Raw genomic sequence first — 17,627 nt, 5'->3', positions numbered from 1 at the left:
TGACCGAAGGGAGGGTGTAATAAAATGATCGAGGAAAATGTAGCGTTCTTCTCGAGGATTGAAACACTTATTGCGGCGCAACATATCTACAATGGAATATATCAAGCACCAATCAGCTCTCCATTTATAATTTCTCCAAGAATGCCCTCTTTTGGTTATCTCTCTTATGGCTTCGTCTAGCTTCAGTTATACTTTGATTTGCATTTTGCTCCCGCTGGGCAAGTAAATGGCAGGGAATGATTAGTAGACTTGTGCAAATATTGATTCGCATGGGAATAATAGGTTTCACGGTTTCATCGTCGCGTACGAAGTATTGTTAGTCGTTTTACGAAATATAGTAAAGACCGAGGGTTGTTTTAGGAGAGCACAGCTGCACAAACCGCTTAGTAGGTCCAAACGACAAAGTTCCCCACCTCGACCGCCCCGTACTGCTTACAATTCTATGAGTTTTGCTCTTAATATTAAATAAGCTAAAGTTTCGGCAAGATTTTATGCTCGGCTGGCACAATTGTAAGGGCTTAATCATATCAGTTCATTAGTTTATTTTTAACAAAGTATCAGGGTTAGCGCGTGGGCCTTTTAAGCCCAAGGTTGAGGGTTCGAGCCCCTCGTCGAGCTCAATTGAATATTTTTTTCTTGGTTTTTTGTATTGTTCTTTATCTTTTGATTCTTTTAGTTCATTTATCCTATTTCCTTTATTTATTCAGCGCTCTTGGAACAGTCGTTTATTAATACTCGGCGAAGTCCGGAGGTGTGAATTGAAAAGTTAACCGAGCATACTCAACTCGCTACAAAAATTCTTGTTACCTCACATCATCAAGCATATACCTACTGCGACGGCCGATTTATAGGTACATAGTAGGTACTTTTTGATGCTAACACTTATGGTGGTAGTAATTAATATAATTAATTGGATTATTATGTAAATGCACTCCCTTTCAAAAGAATCAGGGAATAAGCGGTGAAATGGCGGGGTTTTAGTGTTGTGCAGCGCATTTTGCTGCTGCCGTGAGGGGTCCACTCAACGGACAGGTTGGGGATTTGCAGGGTAGGTTGTAACGTATGGTAAAGTGGTAGGACTAGTTAGTCGTTTGGTACGTAGTATAGCTCTTGTTAATGGAAATCCAAAATGGGCCCTCAGCTGACCCTTAACTTGCTTTTCTAATTTTAGCTGGCAGTAGTTGTAGCTGAGGAGCTAAAACCGGTCGCCTTCCGCACTAGTTTGGGCCAATGTCTATCATTGCTCACCTCCTTTAGACTCGCTGGCTTAGACTGACTCAGCTTTCGTCGCTCACAGCTCAGGTTAAAGCAGTAATAGCTCAGGAGCAATGGACGGAAATGGAAAATGCTAATGTCGAGGCTCCGATGTCAAATACGCTGTTGTACAATGCTTTGAATTTAAGCTGCTGCTGTGCTCAACAAACAAAAATATCCGGAAACCGCCATAACGCCATGCCATTACCCAAACCTATCTGAACTTGCTAACAATAACAGCAAGAATAAGAAGTACCAAAACTGTGATAATACAGACCGTTATAATCCGATTTGTAGCCATCCTGAATCAACGGCATTAGCAAGACTCACGCCACACCCGGCCTATGATGGGGATTAGGGGACAATTTACCTACGCGCCATCCCCCTTAACGTCTTCACACTCCTATCCACATATCCCTCACTCTCCATCAGCACATCACCAGTATGCTGAATAGTTTCCCTCTGCCTATGCAAATCGGCAAGGGTGCTCGCTCCAATAGCCTCGGTATCATTTGCTAGGGCCTGACTAGATTTCAATCGCTGCGAGCTACGATCAAGTCTATCCGTCCCTGACAGGAGTTGCTGCCGCTGTTCTAGCTGAACGTCATTCGGATTATCCGAGTAGCGGGATCCAAATAACGCGGATCGATCGTCGGACAGCGTCCGCAATTTTCGTTTCGCAACATCAACATCGGTTTCGTGGTTCCGGAAGCGCTGGTTGACTTTTGTACGGGTCGCCGAGGGAATGTTCTGCTTCTCCAGGCGCATCTGATCGAGCTGGCATAGCAGTCAGTACATGCGGCCAACAGTACCCGGTATTATGTATAACTATAACTCACAAGCTCGCTGGCCTCCTCTAATGCTCGCTCTGCCTGACTGATGGCAGCCTTTCGGGGCTCTCCACCTAGATCCGGGAGCTGGTCGAGCTTTTGATCTAAATCGGCCTGCACGAGTTTAAGCTCGGCTTCGTAGCTGCTGAAGAGCTCAGAGCCTGCATCGGTATCGAGAGGGTTCGCCATATTTATCGAGCGATGGTTTAACAGTGGATCAGATTGATGCTGTTAAGTTGTGTTTGACAGTCGGTTGTTGCCTTTGAGAGCGTCGCAATGCTTACGTAGTCGTCCGTAGCTCCGCCTTCTTCGATGTTGATGTTCGGTTATGAGGCGCTGTAGGGTCTAGCTGCGATAAAGATGGATCACAAAATCGTGTTGCTGTATGTATCGTAGATGGGCGGTCGCTGTTCTTCACTGATGCACTTGTGGATTCCCAGTATCGAGTCCTGAGGTCAACGATGATGATGTTCCAAGGGGTCGGGGAACTGGTCGGCTCAGCCAAGTCCCCAGCCACCAGAGCCACGCACCCAATCGTAATCCTTGACAACATCAATTGCTGCTTTATCTAATCGCGGCGTCCGTCGCGACGCCACTCCTACAACACTTGGTGGGGCTTCGATTTCCAACATATAGATTTCACTGTGTAATTACATACATGTTCAGTTAATATGGTAAATAAGAATCGAGAAAAGACCTTGATAATTTCTATTTCTAGTGAAGTCAGGATCCAAGCCCTATTATTAACCCTTCACATATCCTACTTATACCGAACCTCATTGCGAACCTCTCTTATATCGACGCTAAGTGAGGTGGTTGCTGAGATTGGGGAACATGCGAAGAATGGCGAATATAAAATCATGTCTATTAATGTCACTGAATACTCAGTGATTTTATTACTTAAATCGGAGAGAACAGACGAAGATCTTGGGGCGGTTTTCACAGGCTTGAGTAGAAAATTGACCCAGGCTACGTTTGAGAAGAGCCAACAAGCAGCTCAAGCAGCTTCAGACATGAGTAATTCAAGCTAAATAAAGGGAGGGAAGGGGCTAAACAATACTCATAGAGTCGTCTCACAGAGTGATAGAGGAACTAGGAAACTTGGAAGTCATGTAGAAAAGTAGTGTGCTATATATTGATAACATTGGAGATTTAGTTTGAGCTATTACTTGCGAGAGGACTTTGAATCGTGTTTTGAGCCCGCACAGTTTGTCCTTGGTATTCAAACATGAAACTATTCTTGAAATGAGCCATCTTCACTTTTGTGTAGGTGGAGTTAACTTAAGGGTTGGTTTTACTTAAGCCTAGTACTATTTCCTTTTTATAGGGAGAAGTAATTAATTTAATATCTTAATTATAAGACCAATCTTTGAAGGTGTTGCTTTTTTCAATAACGCGTTTCCCTCAACATAATAACGAGTATCTGTGGCTGTATAGGGATGTAGTAGTAGTGTTGATGGGTTTGTTTACATCTAGGTAATTGTCGACTTTTAAGGGGTGGCCCTTATTAAAATACCGTCCAAGAAGGCCCACCGTATAATATACTATAAGTTATAGACTTTTATGTTTTGTTCTTTAGTCGTCAAACAATTATCACAGGCTCATTTATATCGCGAGTACTAATAAATTACCACGCAGTCGGTCAGCCGGTAGAACCTCTCCACCAGCGCCAGTTGGCATATGTATATTTAAATAAGAAAAGTGCATTTAACGACAACCTAGCTCTTTAAGACACTCCCCACAAGTGTCACACGACACTCATAGCGGAGAGAAATATAACTAGGTCTAGCGACAACTACAAACCGGCAGAGATTAATTGGCTGTGGGCAATGAACTCTTTTGCCATTTTTATCCTTTTCCTTTTCTCTTCCTAGCATTTTGCCTTGCTTACCGTTTTAATTCTTTTGGCCGTTCTTTTCAAATAACATAGATCCTCCTCGCTTCGCACTTGTTAAGCGGCAGTAAAGGCAACTCTACCGCTCTGGCATAACCTCAACCCCAGCTCTTGGTAAGATACCTAGATAGGTACCTATACATATATCCAAATAATAAAAAGGCAATTTAACGACAGAAATAGCTATAGCCGACGGGAAAGGCCGAGTTGGAGAATGATATTCCAGATTGTACACTTCAACTCGCGTTGGATCTACATAAGACTGATCTCTAAAATTTATAAGCCCGTGAATGTCAATAGCAGCCATGTCTTATCTGGAGCAAGAGAGTATCGGAGTATTTCAAGAGAGAAAGGGCTCTCGAGCGGACTCCAAGTAGCGTAGGATCACTTTGACATGAAATTACCCGTTAACTTCAAGGATAGCACGTTTAGTAGAGGAAAGGGACCACCCTTGTGGTGATATATTTTCATATTACGGCTTTGTATTTTGGTTGTATAGCGGTTTATCTTTATGGTTCAGAGGCCGTTTCTGTCCGAGGAGGACGTTCTTGTAGAGGTGAAGCTGAAGGCTCCGAGACGCATGAGGAATGAAAGATGAACAAGCTCATGTCTCTATAAAATCTATGGGGTGCTAGAATGAGATGTACCACGCAAAAACCATAACCAGTACCAAACGGAGCAGAATTTGCCGATCCTAAACCACACGAATCGCCAGAAAAGAGAAAATGAAGAAATAAGATCCCAGTGCCATGATAATATCAGCCTTTCTATGCGCCAGCCTCCGAGCCATGCAAGCTAGGTCTCTGCCCATAAACTACATAAAGATTCGAGTAGAGATGGTACTTTGAACTTTTCAGCTCATTCCTCACACGCGCACTCAGTACATCGTATTCTTCCTTGGTCCAGCCTAGAACACGGGTGAAATGCGCCTGGCCGTATGATGACGACGCGTCGATCATATTCTGTTGCTGATACACGCCGATTTCTTTCTGTGTGGGGTCTTTCGGCCAAGGAGCATTCGGAACCTACGCATTGTGTATAATGAGCATCACTTCCGTCCCATTGGATATAGTACGGAAATATGGAAAAGGAAATGGAAAACATACCCTAACAACACTCTCCACAACGCCCACGAACCCGACCATCTCAAGCCAACGCTTCAAATTCTTCGCCACCTTAAAACTCCTCCCGATTCGTTCACCCGCGTCAGTAAGACCTTCCTGCCACCTCTGAATCATCGGCGGTGGCCCCACGACACTTTCATTCTGACACTCAATCCAGACTTCAAACTCAGTGACTTCAATCCAGCCGCCGGGATCGATGTGGTCGTACGCTTGCGCGAGAAGTGCTGGCCAATCTTTGATGGCGCCGCTTAGGGATCGCAGGTGGATGAAGCTGAAGGGCTCGTGGCGCCAAGTGTCTTCAATATCGTCGACCTGGGTACCGTGGTTAGTAAGGTGGGGTAGGAATGTTAAGGGGTGAGCAAAGCGTATACTTCGAATTCGAGGTTTGGTGGGACCCTGATTGATGTAAATGACATGTAAAATATGCAAGGGGTAAGGGGTAAGGAGATATACCAGCCGGGTTGGATTGGTGACAAATCTGAACCTATCACATGGGCACTGGGATACTGGCTTTGGAAGCGGTCAGCCAGCGAAGTGCGGGGATGCTTTGGGACACCTGCTCTGCGAAATCGACAGCCCAGATCCCCGTTCCTGTTCCCCCGTCATATACACGTTGTGGGTTCTCTACCGGAGCCATAAATAGCTTGTCATCTATGGCAAGATTAAAGATGTGATGATGCTAGCCCAATTAGTTCAACCGGGACAATTTCACTGAGCCTAGGTCCCACGCACCAGATCAAGCCGCTCTTGTTCGGCCAGGTCATTTGGCTAGAGAGAAGTAAGTAACATTCTTGTATACTTGGCATCGGAACTTACGAGTAAATATTTTCCATCTCTATAACCGTGGTATCGTCTGCCATTCTAAAGGCGCATTAGGGCCGTCGCAATCATTACTAGGAATAATATTTCCTACTTCCTCTCTGTTTGAATGTTAGACTCTATCTTTATTGACGATGGAGGATTATACCGGTATTTTGTAATACGTGATGATAATGATGTTCTTGAACTTGCGTATCTTTGACTTATTAAAACAGTCGTTGATAGTGAAGGCTACTTGCTGGACTTACGACGCATCATCTCCGAAAGCCGAATCTCTCTCTAGCTCTTCGTCTGCCTTCCCATGGGGTAAGTACGGGCTTGGAGTCGAGAATCAAGTTACGTTGTTGAGAAGACTTAACTTACATCGGATTCTATTAAACTAGGTTGCTGGTCGCTAGATGGAGATGGGGTACGAGGAGTACCGGCCTGGCCGCTTGCTCCTGGCGTAGAGGTTAGAATAGAGGATTTGGGTCGGTCCATGCTATGCCCTGCATTGTCCGAAATAGAAACAACTGTAAATTGTTCTTTGTCCGCATCTGATATCACCGAAAAAGAGGTACTTGAAGACCCGGCTCCGTCACTTTGTAATACAGCTGAAAGAGAGCCAATTGTTGGTTGGTTATTGTCCTCTTTGGCTACAGCCAATCGAAGAGCAGCGGCAGCTTGATCTTTATCCACTTCTGCCATGACTGAAAACGGAATGGAGCAAGCAACTCGAATAGAAAAATTGAGATGTAGAAACTTATATTCAAATTACGCTTACTGTATAGGGAAACCCTCAATATTGAAATTTAGGGGTTTTCTGAGTAGTTATATGTGAACCTGTTTGAATTGTTGGGGCCACTGCATACCGGGGTCACATACATTAGGGCCCAGAAGCATCGAGCGGATCACATAGACGCCTTCCATGACTTATAACGCTCGACGAGGCCGGCGGAGCTACGTCGGTTCACGAACCAGCCAGATATGTTGGACTCCAATCCCTGCTTGAGCATCATACTCTCAGCGGGCAATATGCAGGATGGGCACTTGCAGCAAACATGTTTTGCGAGAAGGAAATCAACACCGCATGCACGACAGCCAGTTGACAGATCATACACACGGCTGTGGCGTATGCAGTGCCACCGCAACCTTCCGGCCAGTCCACTTTGCTACCCGCTTGTGTGACTTATATGTAGACAACGATATAGGGTACGAGAAGTCGTCGGGAGTCCGCACCATATACTTTGTCTTATTTTGGATGATGAAAACCCGATAGACTGGATAGAGCCCGAGTCAATAAAGAAAGCCTCGGGTATGAAGTAACAACGCCGAATTATCGAGGCCTGTTCGAGGCTTTGGTAAACCCATTCAGCCGTCGCTGTCATACTTCGGTGGCCGGCGCCTCGATGCATGCCACCACTTCCGAAAATGAGGCTTGATAAACGGGTCGGGTAGATTCTCAACTGCACTTATACCAACCTTGGTTCTGTCTGGGCGAATGGTTCGATAACATCCCGACCATCGGCTTCACGAGACCGTTCTCAACATGCCAAATGTGAGGCTGAGCACGAAGCCCGTAAAGACGGCAATTTTCCTTCTTCCCGACCAGATCCCACCTTCCCTCATCAGCCATCCCACGCACCCTAATGGCCAGAGAAAGCCCATTACGTTTCCCCAGAGGAGGTCATCCAACGCTCCACCGCCAAGCCCATCATCTCCAAAATCAAACCCTCCATTTCCCATTCCCGGACCAGCATTTCCAGCATTATCATCTATCCAAGCATCTTCCATGCGTCGTAACGTATTCGGTGAGGGCATCGAGTCTGGTGTATGTATATTCGCTTGTATAGAGAGGAACTGTAGTCGGAGTTGGTTTACTTCTGCTGGGGTGAAGCCGCCTGAAAGAAGCCGATCAAACCCTCTGGGAGCAGGCGTTGTCGTCGCCGTCGCTCGAGAAGAGCTCCCATCGTTCGAGCCACTCGCTCCTTTCCTAGACTTCTCTGATGGTGTAGTTGCGGCGAGGGATTCTGCAGCAAGTTCAGCTGTGCTCAGCTCATCACCGATAGAGCAGTTGATATAGACGCGAATAGGCGGGAGATCAACAGCCTTGCCCTTGCCATTTGGATCGGGAGCGCGCGGCGGAGGAGGCGGGATCTTCAAGACTGCCGAAAGGATATCATCACCCTTCAGCAGCCTCCCGCTATATATAAATCGTAATCGACGTAGGGACGAAGGCGCTTCAAGCCTTGACCGAACCAGGTGTTTCAACGCATCGACGGACGTCGCATCTGGGTCAGAAATGTCCAGCAACAGATCGGGAATAGAGGTCGTAAATCGGACCGTGATGCGAAGAGGGTTTGCATTCGCAGGTGCCTTGGGGGACGAGGACTCCATTGGAGGACGGTTCAGGAGCAGGAGGAGGATAGGAGTTCAAGGCTCAGCTTGGTGACATGTGGTCATGCAGACTTCAGAGCGGCCGATAGCTCTCTGATAGAATATTTACAGCTCCAAAAGCCATTATAGCAGCGTGATTGAGCTGCGATTAGTCCATTCATAAGATACAGAGTAGCTCATGTTGACAGAGCTGGGCCGAGGACGCCAAACCCGGCGCAACGTTAATTCCCTCCGCTTGACAACTGATGCGGCCACACCCGATTTTCTATTTGCAGCCGGAGCTCGGCTCGCAACCTTACATGCTGCTGCCCGACGACGCCGAGACCGGGAGGCGGGGGGATAACTTAACTTTGGACTCAATTGCGTGCGCCGAATCCACTTTTGACTATTGGTACGGGGAGATTCCGCATCGTATATATAGTATATGATTGGACTCGTCTTACGAGTACTTCATGATTCCTCGATCTTGTCTCTCTCGTTTTGCTCGACAAAATATTTCCCATTTCCGGGTTAGATCAGTCTTTGCTGGCCGGCATTATTCAACCCCCACCATGGATCCGAGGGCGAAGCTCCAACCCGCTGCTAGAGTGGCTCACAGGAGGCAGGATGTGTGGTACGTACGGCCTGGTGCATGTACATCGTCTCAGCTTGTCGATTAGGATGCTATTCAAAAGCTAGGAGCATTTCGCTCTTTTCCTGGACAATGAATCCTTACGTTCTGGCCCGTGTTGATATCCCAATTATCCATCGACCTTTGATCTCTAACATTACCGCACAGGACTATTGTCAATGAAGCTGCGGCAGCCTCTCCCAAACAGCCCATTGTTAACATGGGACAAGGCTTCTTTGGGTACAACCCACCGCAGTTCATTATAAACGCTGCCAAGGAAGCGCTGGACAAAGTTGAATGCAATCAGTACTCTCCCACGCGCGGACGGCCACGTCTAAAGAAGGCGATTGCAGATGCCTATACACCATTATGGGGGAGGCAGCTAAACCCAGACACCGAGATCACGGTTACCACTGGGGCAAATGAAGGTTGGTGGTAAACCACGTGAATTGAAATCCAAGAGATACTAAATCAATTACCCCAGGGATGTTGAGCGCCTTCATGGCTTTTATTGAGAAGGACGACGAGGTTATTATCTTTGAGCCATTCTTCGACCAGTGAGGCCCAAACAAGATCCATGTACTAGATCCCTCTAACGTAACGAAAAGGTACATCTCCAACATCGAAATGCCAGGCGGGAAGGTTGTCTATGTGCCTCTACACCCACCTCCAAACGGGGCCACGCAAAACACCTCCGCAGGCGAATGGACGATCGACTTCGCCGAGCTAGAAGCAGCTATCAGTCCCAAAACCAAGATGATCGTCCTCAACACCCCGCACAACCCCGTCGGTAAAGTATTCTCCAAGGAGGAATTACTCAAGATAGGCGAGCTCTGCGTTAAGAATAACATCATCATCCTCTCCGACGAGGTCTACGACCGGCTATACTACGTGCCCTTCACTCGGATCGCCACTCTATCACCGGAGGTCGAAAGATTAACTCTAACAGTCGGATCTGCGGGAAAGAACTTCTACGCCACGGGTTGGCGAGTAGGCTGGCTCATCGGGCCACCCAATCTAATCCAATACGTAGCCGCGGCACACACACGCATTTGCTACTCCTCGGTCTCGCCGCTCCAAGAAGCCGCCGCAGTAGGCTTCGAGCAAGCAGACGCCAACAACTTCTGGGAAACCGCCATCCAGGAAATGAAAGGCAAGGTGGACATGTTCAACGAGATCTGGGCGGAGCTGGACCTCCCATTCTCAGACCCAGAAGGCGGATATTTCGTGCTGGTCAACATGAAGAAAGTCAAAGTCCCCGCGGACTACCCCTTCCCCGACCATGTCAAGGACCGCCCGAGGGATTTCAAGCTTAGTTGGTTCCTAATCCAGGAGGTGGGCGTGGCTGCTATCCCGCCGACGGAATTTTATACAGATGCTAATGCGCATATTGGGGAGGATTGGTTGAGGTTTGCGGTTTGTAAGGAAGATGATGTCTTGGTTAGGGCGAAGGAGAGGTTGAGGGATTTGAAGAAATATATTGAGCATTGAGTCTGGTTGGACGCGTGCGGAACAAAAGTATTAGATTCATGAGGTTGGCTAGAGTAGACGATAAACTCAAAGCCTTTTCGCGTTCCTGGATAATAACGCCGTTTCGTGACGTATTTGAGCTGGATATCTCGAGTTTGATGTGTCGTCCAACACGCTGCCTACTTACTCCACATTAGTCAATCCGTGGCATACGACATCATACTAGAGTTCTGAACAATAGGCACATTTACTAGGGTTTGTAGAGCAATAGAGCAGAACATATCGTAGCTAGGTAGCTTAGAAACGAACCACAGAACACTTGCATGATTGTGCAACATCCCCAGCCTATCCTACTACTAGGCCAAGTCGGCGCAACTGGAAACCAGAGCATCACAAATCACACGCAAGACAAGGCACGTATGTTTATCATTTCAAGATTACTATTGTTTTTGGTTCTACTTGTTCATACGAGCCGCTACTTCAAGGGCATACCCTCGGCAAACCATGCGCGCACGAAGGGCATCGTAAAAGTAGCAACAGCAGGGCATTATCTTCATTTCCGCACCTCCACGCTCCTGCATCTTCGCAAATGCCACCCCCTCAACAGTGATCTATTTGATAGAATGTGATTGCCTCTCACATTCCATATTTCTCGCCTCACAGATGTCGTGCAGCGAGGCAGCGGATGAGGCAAGATGCATGAGCAAAGGCATTCGTCTTTGTGAAACTGGAAAAGAAACCTGCCTGGGGACGAGACAGGCAGTTTTCGTCGATGCGCAAAGCGGCAAACGTATCATACGAAGTGGGATAGCCTCGATTTCGCTGGGGCGGGGCATCGATGCAAACGTGACGACTTTTGAATGCGTAATATACAGGATTTTGGTACTTTACTCGACATAAGGTGAATGGTGATACAGTCATAACAGGTCGCAGTTTTGGGAGTGGCGAGATGGGTGACCAGGTCCATAACGGCGCATGGGTGAATGGTGGATTTTGCTTATTCTTCTTCAGAGTCGGAATCTTCATCGCCGCTAGAATCCTGTTCGTGGCGTTCGACAGCTATATACTATTAGATTGAAGAATCATTGTGTCGGGTAGGTCAACTAACTTGGAATGACAGGTTCTTGTGAGCCAGAACCCTGTCTCTCGAACTCTTGCACACGGCTTCTTAGCGTCTCAATGTTCCGCTCCTGCTCGGTCTTGCTCATAGGCTTGTTCTTCTTCTTTGCTGCGGGCTTAGCTAGAGCACGGGGCGCCTCCCGCTCCTCAAATTGTCGTCGAACTTGCTGATCAACTTCCGGAGCATACTCCATGATGAGACCATGGATCTTCCACAGAGTAGGGGTGCTGACAATATCGATGTCCAGTTCCAGTGTTCCATCCTCGGCGATCTGGTAATCATTAGCTAGGTTCACAATATTATCCTCGCGAATACTCACATCAACTCCTGGTTGGTCTGCCTTGATCATGTCCAACACAGTGGATGCGACATCATCGGGCAATGAGGTAAGACCAGCAGAGATGACTTCTTTCTCGACGGTGCCTAGATACTTCTGGCGATTTCCAGACTTCTTCCCAGAATTGCCACCCTTCTTGGCAGGAGCAGGCTTCTTCGGCTTCGACGCCTTGGGTTTCTTCGGCTTCTTTACGACTGCTTGAGACTCTTTTTGTACTTGGTTCTGGACCACCTCGATCAAGGCTTGTTGCATTTGGATGAGGCCGGGATCCTTCTTCTTGGCTGTCATCAGATCAATCAATTTCTTTTGTTCTTCGATCAGCCGCAATGCAGTCGAACTCATACCACCAACAATAGCAGTGGACTCTTCGTGCTCCTCGTCGTCACTCTCTTCATCCTCCGATTCAGCTGGGCTGGAAGGGGCAGCCGATGGCGAATGCTCAGCGATCCATTGCTGCTTCTTCTCCCATTCAGATTGGAATAATTCCTCGAACTGCTTGCCCAATTGGTGAATAGGATTAGAGCCAGGATTGTACTTGTAGCAGTTGGCGAAGATGAGTTTGACGTCCTTTTCGAAGTCTTTGGCAGTACCATATGCACCTTGGCTAAGCTTTTTAGAGACAGTGGACAAGTCCATGGGGGATTTGATGATTGTGAAATAATTCGGGATGTTTAGAGCTACTGGATCCACCGGCTCAATGAAGGGATGACTAATGGCAGCGTACTTGGGCTTCTTCAACTCGGTCAAGACCTCTTCGCAGAATTTCAGCTCAGTTGCGAATTTCTTGCTCTTGGGTTTGATAGAGTAAGGAAGATCCTTATTCTTGGGTGGGTGGATCTCGCGCTTTGGCCGCCCACCATCGCCCTTGGTAGAGTCACGTCGGATTAAGGGGGTGCTGGTGGAAGGGTCCAGTGCAAAGGTAGGAGCAGGAGGGACACTGACACTTGCGTTTGGAGCTGCAGGTCTGGATGTTCTTCGGGCAGTTGGGCGAGGAGCCTCGGCCACTGGCGTCGATCTCTTTGGCTTCTTCTCTTTCTTTGGAGCTGGAGCGGGTTCAGGAGGGATGTTTGCGATTCGTTCCAATAGGGAATCTCGAACCTCTTGGCCTGCAATTGTAACTAGGTGGTCAGCTCCGTTGAACTTGAGAGCATTCTCGGCAACAAGTTCGCAATCAGCCTTGAAAGCATCGATATCGGGGTAGGCTTTGTTCTTAAGCTTGACTTCCATCTCGTTCAGATCGATTGGATCAGAAATCTTCGCGTAATATGGTTCAGCAAAACCTGGCCAGAGCACATTCACGGATAGTCTGAAGTTCTTCCCGGCTGCGGTTTTGGCCACGTTCTTTAAGATCTTGATCATTTCCTTGGTCTGATAAGGTGTAATCGGAGTTCCCTCGGTCTTAACAGGTGCTGCTGGACCATTTTGTGGCTGAGCTATCATCGACATTCCAGCATCAGTATCGGCTGCTTCTTCTGTCTTGGGCCGTTTAGCAGATGGTCCAGCCTCGTCATCGTCCTCACGTTCACGTGCGACCTTGGCAGACTGCTGTGAACTATCGTTCATCTCTATGTCACTGGCCGCCTTTGTCGCGTCGCCAGTTGTATTTTGATCGCGTTCAACGAGCGGTGGGGATGCCATGTTTTGATCACGCTCGGCTGCCGGTGCTGATGTCGCGCTTTGATCGCGCTCAGCCAGCGGCGGGGAGGTTTTGTTTTGATCGCGCTCAACCAGCTGTGGGGATGCCATGTTTTGGTCGCGCTCAGGTGGGGCGGGGGAGGTCATGCTTTGATCGCGTTCAGTTCGTTCTGGGGAGATCATGTCAACGTCAGTCGAAGATTGTTGAACAGACTGGTCATGAGCCGCAGTTTTTGGTAGATCGGGAAGCTTTTGCTCAACTGGGAGCTTGGGGATGTCCTCGCTCATGGCTGGTTGCTCAGTGTTGCCAGTGCTTTCAGGGAGGACTTGCGCGTCTTGAGAACTGAGATCGGTCTGTGGTTGTTGCTCTGACAAGTGAGAATCGGCTGGTGGGGGAGGAATCGAGCTATCTCGAAGATCGGAGTTCTGCGCCTCGACCACAGGTGGTATGGAGGAGACAGCTGCTGCGACGTCGTCCATGGCCGATTCGAGGATGGAATCTGCAGAGGCGAGTGGTGTTTCGGGCGAGATTGATAGTTTTCCCACCTCAGTTGTTGTGGTGTTTGTGTCTGGGAAGTGGGAGGAGTTGGGCGCGGAAGGCGAGGTATCAGCGGTCAGTTGCGACTCAAGCGGTATATCAACTGGCGAGACGCTTATATCTTGGTTTTCAGAAAAGGCAAGTCTGTTGGCAGTACCGTTCACCTCCAAGGCACGCGAATCCACCTCTACATCGGCTGAAGAGGAGATCTCGACATGCTTGTTCAGGGCGACTTCGGGCGACGTGGAATCAAAGGTGGTCTCATGTTGATTTGCGTTTGTTTCTCTGCAAAGATTTCATTCATGGATAAGTTAAGTGTACAGGAAGATGGAGAAAGGAAAGAAAGAGAGAGAAAGAGCAAATAGAGCGCGAGGTAGACTCACCCGTTGATATCTAAATCCAAAGCCATCGAATCTGATGGTACGGGTTGTGTCTTCTCTTCGAAAGCCACTCCTTCAGACTGGTGGGTTGGCATTACGGCCATCGACAGTCACAGCCTGGCTGCGACGCGTCGGACTAAATCGCAATGACGACCACAGGCAAGTTTCAATCAAGCAACAGCGATAGCAAGGTGAAGCAGGCGTGGGAGACCACGGCGAAAGGTGAGGGGAGGCTGCGGCGCAAAGTCACTGCCAATAATCCTCGTTGTCGCAAAAGACGGGAGCCTCGCGGGGCGACGAATTTATAGCCTCGCGCGCAGTGGCAAAATCCGGTTACTGACTCACGGCTGGTTCTGTGGGAATGCGCAGAGAGGATCGGGGGTTTGGGAGTAGTTCAAGCGACGATGAGGCAGTGTTGTTGTCGTGTGTTGTGGTTGTGGTTGTGTTGTTGTAGGGACGCGTTGGGGGGAGGGCGGTGGTGATGGTTGAAGCAATAATCGCGTCGCGAGAGCTGGGTGCAAGCAGGGGAGCAGGTACAGCCAGCCAAGGAGACACTGCCAAATACACACTGGAGCAGCGATGGATGCAAAGCTGTGCTTGTGACTGCGACTGCGACTGCGGGATTAGAGGTTATGCGCGACAGCTGCTTTGCGCGGCAAAGTGTAGATAGATGGATTATCGAGGTCGAGGAGTTGAAGCTGGGGCTGGAGCTGGAGCTGGAGCTGGAGCTATCGCAGACCGGGTGATCATGTGACGTGGCCGGTGGGAAGGTGGAAGGATGAGGGTTATGGGCGAATGAGAGGCGATCGCAAATTCAAGGAAATTTCAGATCAATACTCTGAGCGACGCGGAACCTTTTAGTATTTATTGCGCCCGTGGGAGGCACTGGGAGCCTGTCGCCGGACTAGCAGCCTTTAACCCTGCCGCGGGCCAATGAGTTGCGAGCGATGCAGGACAGGGCGTGGCGCAGTGGGTGGATAGGGGGACACCGGGGAGTGTTGATAGGGTTACGGTGGCTGCTGGTTTTGTTTTCCAGTTGTTGTTTGCAGGTGGCGGGGAGATCGGTAATGGTTTTGGGTGGTGTGGCGGCTGCAGACAAAAGGCTGGCAATGTTGATACCGTTGATAGCACCACCCCCATCCTCACTCCATCCGCGCTGCACAACCGAACGAAATGATGAAAGCGAAAAAGCGCGAGAAGGGACCCGCTTTAATAGGCCACTAGGCCGCATAGGGGCAGCGTGAACATGGGCCATGCACACGATAGCCAAAAAAGCTCAAAAGAAAAAGTTTCTGTGCACGATAAAGTTCGATACGATCCGATACCTACTGAGCGCTGAGAAGCCCCCAGTGTCACCACCACCACCACCGCTCCTCTACGCAAACACTCGGCCTGTGCGGATACCTGGAGAAGGGGAGGGGAGAAGAGCAGACCAGACCAGACCAGACAGAGCACCCAATTGCACGCACCGTTACCGCCAGGTCCTCTCCATCTACGATCTTTACGTCCAGCACCCACCCATTCATTCTAGCCATGTCGACCAAACGGAAACTCCCCCAGAAGATCGCCCAGCCAAAGCTCAACCAGAGCGCAAAGGTCGCAGGCAATGGTACCTTGGACGAGTCAAAGACCGTGGTTTCTGGTGGCGGGAATGCGAATGGTCTCAAGGCACGCGTGAATGGTGCAAAGGATGTAGTCGAAATCTCCAGCGATTCGAATAATGAGGAGGAGGGGGAAGGGGAGGATTCGGAGGCCGAGGGGGATGATGTCGCCATGGAAGATGCAGATGCGGATGCTTCAATACCCCAGGAAACCGGAGACAGCGGCGAACCAAGTCTAGGTGATCTTGTCCGAGCAAACGCGGAGGAGCCGATCGACGTCGTGGGCGCATTTGAAGAACCTTCATCTCGCAGCCTCTACCCCCAGAGCAAGCAAATACAGCCGCCGTCTGGCGCGTCGCTTGGTACAGTGCTCACGCAGGCCCTCCGGACGAACGATGTCGCGTGGCTGGAATCCTGCCTTCATACCGCCGATGTCAGCAGCATCCGAGCGACAATCCAACGTCTCGACTCCCCCCTCGCCGGCACATTACTTCAAAAACTTGCCGAGCGCTTGCATAGAAGGCCTGGGAGAGCGGGGACTTTGATGGTGTGGGTGCAATGGACGCTGGTGACGCACGGCGGGTATCTGGCGACGCAGCCAGACTTAATCAAGAAGCTATCCGAGCTGAATAGGGTTATCGACGAGCGAGCGAAGGGTCTGCAAAATCTACTGTCACTTAAGGGCAAGCTGGATATGCTGGAGGCGCAGATAGAGCTGCGCAAGAACATGCAGAATCAACGCCTACGGATGGATGAGGATGAGGAGGATACGGGCATTATCTATGTCGAGGGACAGGAGAGCGACGACGAGGCGCTGAACGCCAAGGCTACTCGGAATGGGAATCTCGAAGATCTCGAGGATGACAGCGAGGTGTCAGATGATATGCCGATGACCAACGGGGTGATTGCAGACTCCGAGGATGAGGAAGAGGAAAGCTCTCAGGACGATATGATAGACGACGAAGCCGAGGAGACGGACGATGACACTGGCGATGAGGATGAAGTCGACCACGACGATGACGATTTAGAGGACGAGAGCGAGGACGGCGATGCGCCTCCCCCCACGAAGCTGCAGCGATTGAGCGGCGCGGTGTCGAAGAAAAGATAAATCTGGGCTGGTGGTGATTGCTGAGGTTGAGTTTGGCGTTGCATGGTTAGGCGTTTGTGTGTAGAGCATCCTGTTGATGTTGCTGTTGCGACGTAGATAGATATCTATGTGTACAGCAAGTAAAGTAAACATTGAATATACCTACCTACGTATAGGGGCACCTCAGTGCCTTGAGCATCACGTTTCTTCCTGAAGTTCTTTTTTTTTTACTACCTAGAGTAGTAGAATTAAGTGAAGCCTCCAAAACCAATATGCAAGCGTACAAAGTTAATTCCGGGGTGCCATACGAATCATTTAAATAACCGATGCAGTGAAATACCCTCCTTTTGGCTTCTCCTATTCACGAACCTCGAAGTTATAACTGTACCGCTATCCGAGTGATTAATCCCTCCTCCCACCAAGGAACTACAAAGGACCCAGACAATCCCGGGCCCGAGTCATGGCCAATCCGGATATCCATCCCGTACCTTGCATCAGCATAGTCAGCTTCATCTCCCCCGGAGTCTCTCTGTGCGGATCAACCAGGCTGCA

The 17,627-nt window shown here is 49.2% G+C and overlaps 6 protein-coding genes across 6 annotated transcripts; 2 read left to right on the top strand and 4 right to left on the bottom strand.

Moving 5' to 3' along the window:
* Positions 1–1,468: 1,468 nt before the first annotated feature.
* BP5553_03581 (uncharacterized protein) lies at positions 1,469–2,273 on the bottom strand (the record flags this gene model as incomplete). Its single annotated transcript, XM_032012204.1, has 3 exons — positions 1,469–1,556; positions 1,625–2,031; positions 2,094–2,273. 3 exons carry the CDS (start codon positions 2,271–2,273, stop codon positions 1,469–1,471), a joined length of 675 nt encoding a protein of 224 aa, XP_031871897.1.
* A 2,472-nt stretch (positions 2,274–4,745) lies between these two features.
* BP5553_03580 (S-adenosyl-L-methionine-dependent methyltransferase) lies at positions 4,746–6,608 on the bottom strand (the record flags this gene model as incomplete). The annotated part of the gene is made up of 8 exons (XM_032012203.1): positions 4,746–5,003; positions 5,085–5,414; positions 5,602–5,781; positions 5,835–5,870; positions 5,919–5,963; positions 6,016–6,022; positions 6,170–6,216; positions 6,285–6,608. 8 exons carry the CDS (start codon positions 6,606–6,608, stop codon positions 4,746–4,748), a joined length of 1,227 nt encoding a protein of 408 aa, XP_031871896.1.
* Positions 6,609–7,430: 822 nt separating this feature from the next.
* Positions 7,431–8,297, bottom strand: BP5553_03579 (uncharacterized protein; the record flags this gene model as incomplete). Its single annotated transcript, XM_032012202.1, has 1 exon — positions 7,431–8,297. One exon carries the CDS (start codon positions 8,295–8,297, stop codon positions 7,431–7,433), a length of 867 nt encoding a protein of 288 aa, XP_031871895.1.
* A 551-nt stretch (positions 8,298–8,848) lies between these two features.
* Positions 8,849–10,398, top strand: BP5553_03578 (uncharacterized protein; the record flags this gene model as incomplete). Its single annotated transcript, XM_032012201.1, has 4 exons — positions 8,849–8,910; positions 9,076–9,335; positions 9,392–9,464; positions 9,516–10,398. 4 exons carry the CDS (start codon positions 8,849–8,851, stop codon positions 10,396–10,398), a joined length of 1,278 nt encoding a protein of 425 aa, XP_031871894.1.
* A 976-nt stretch (positions 10,399–11,374) lies between these two features.
* Positions 11,375–14,482, bottom strand: BP5553_03577 (uncharacterized protein; the record flags this gene model as incomplete). The annotated part of the gene is made up of 4 exons (XM_032012200.1): positions 11,375–11,436; positions 11,486–11,768; positions 11,817–14,292; positions 14,391–14,482. The coding sequence occupies 4 exons, from the start codon at positions 14,480–14,482 to the stop codon at positions 11,375–11,377; spliced, it is 2,913 nt and encodes a 970-aa protein (XP_031871893.1).
* Positions 14,483–15,920: 1,438 nt separating this feature from the next.
* On the top strand, positions 15,921–17,096 carry BP5553_03576 (uncharacterized protein; the record flags this gene model as incomplete). The annotated part of the gene is made up of 1 exon (XM_032012199.1): positions 15,921–17,096. One exon carries the CDS (start codon positions 15,921–15,923, stop codon positions 17,094–17,096), a length of 1,176 nt encoding a protein of 391 aa, XP_031871892.1.
* Between the last annotated feature and the right edge of the window lie 531 nt (positions 17,097–17,627).

This window comes from Venustampulla echinocandica, assembly GCF_003357145.1.
Source record: "Venustampulla echinocandica strain BP 5553 chromosome Unknown scaffold_1, whole genome shotgun sequence".
Lineage (NCBI taxonomy): Eukaryota > Fungi > Ascomycota > Leotiomycetes > Helotiales > Pleuroascaceae > Venustampulla > Venustampulla echinocandica.
Note: the sequence above shows the minus strand (reverse complement) of the source record. Positions and strands in the feature narration are given on the sequence as shown.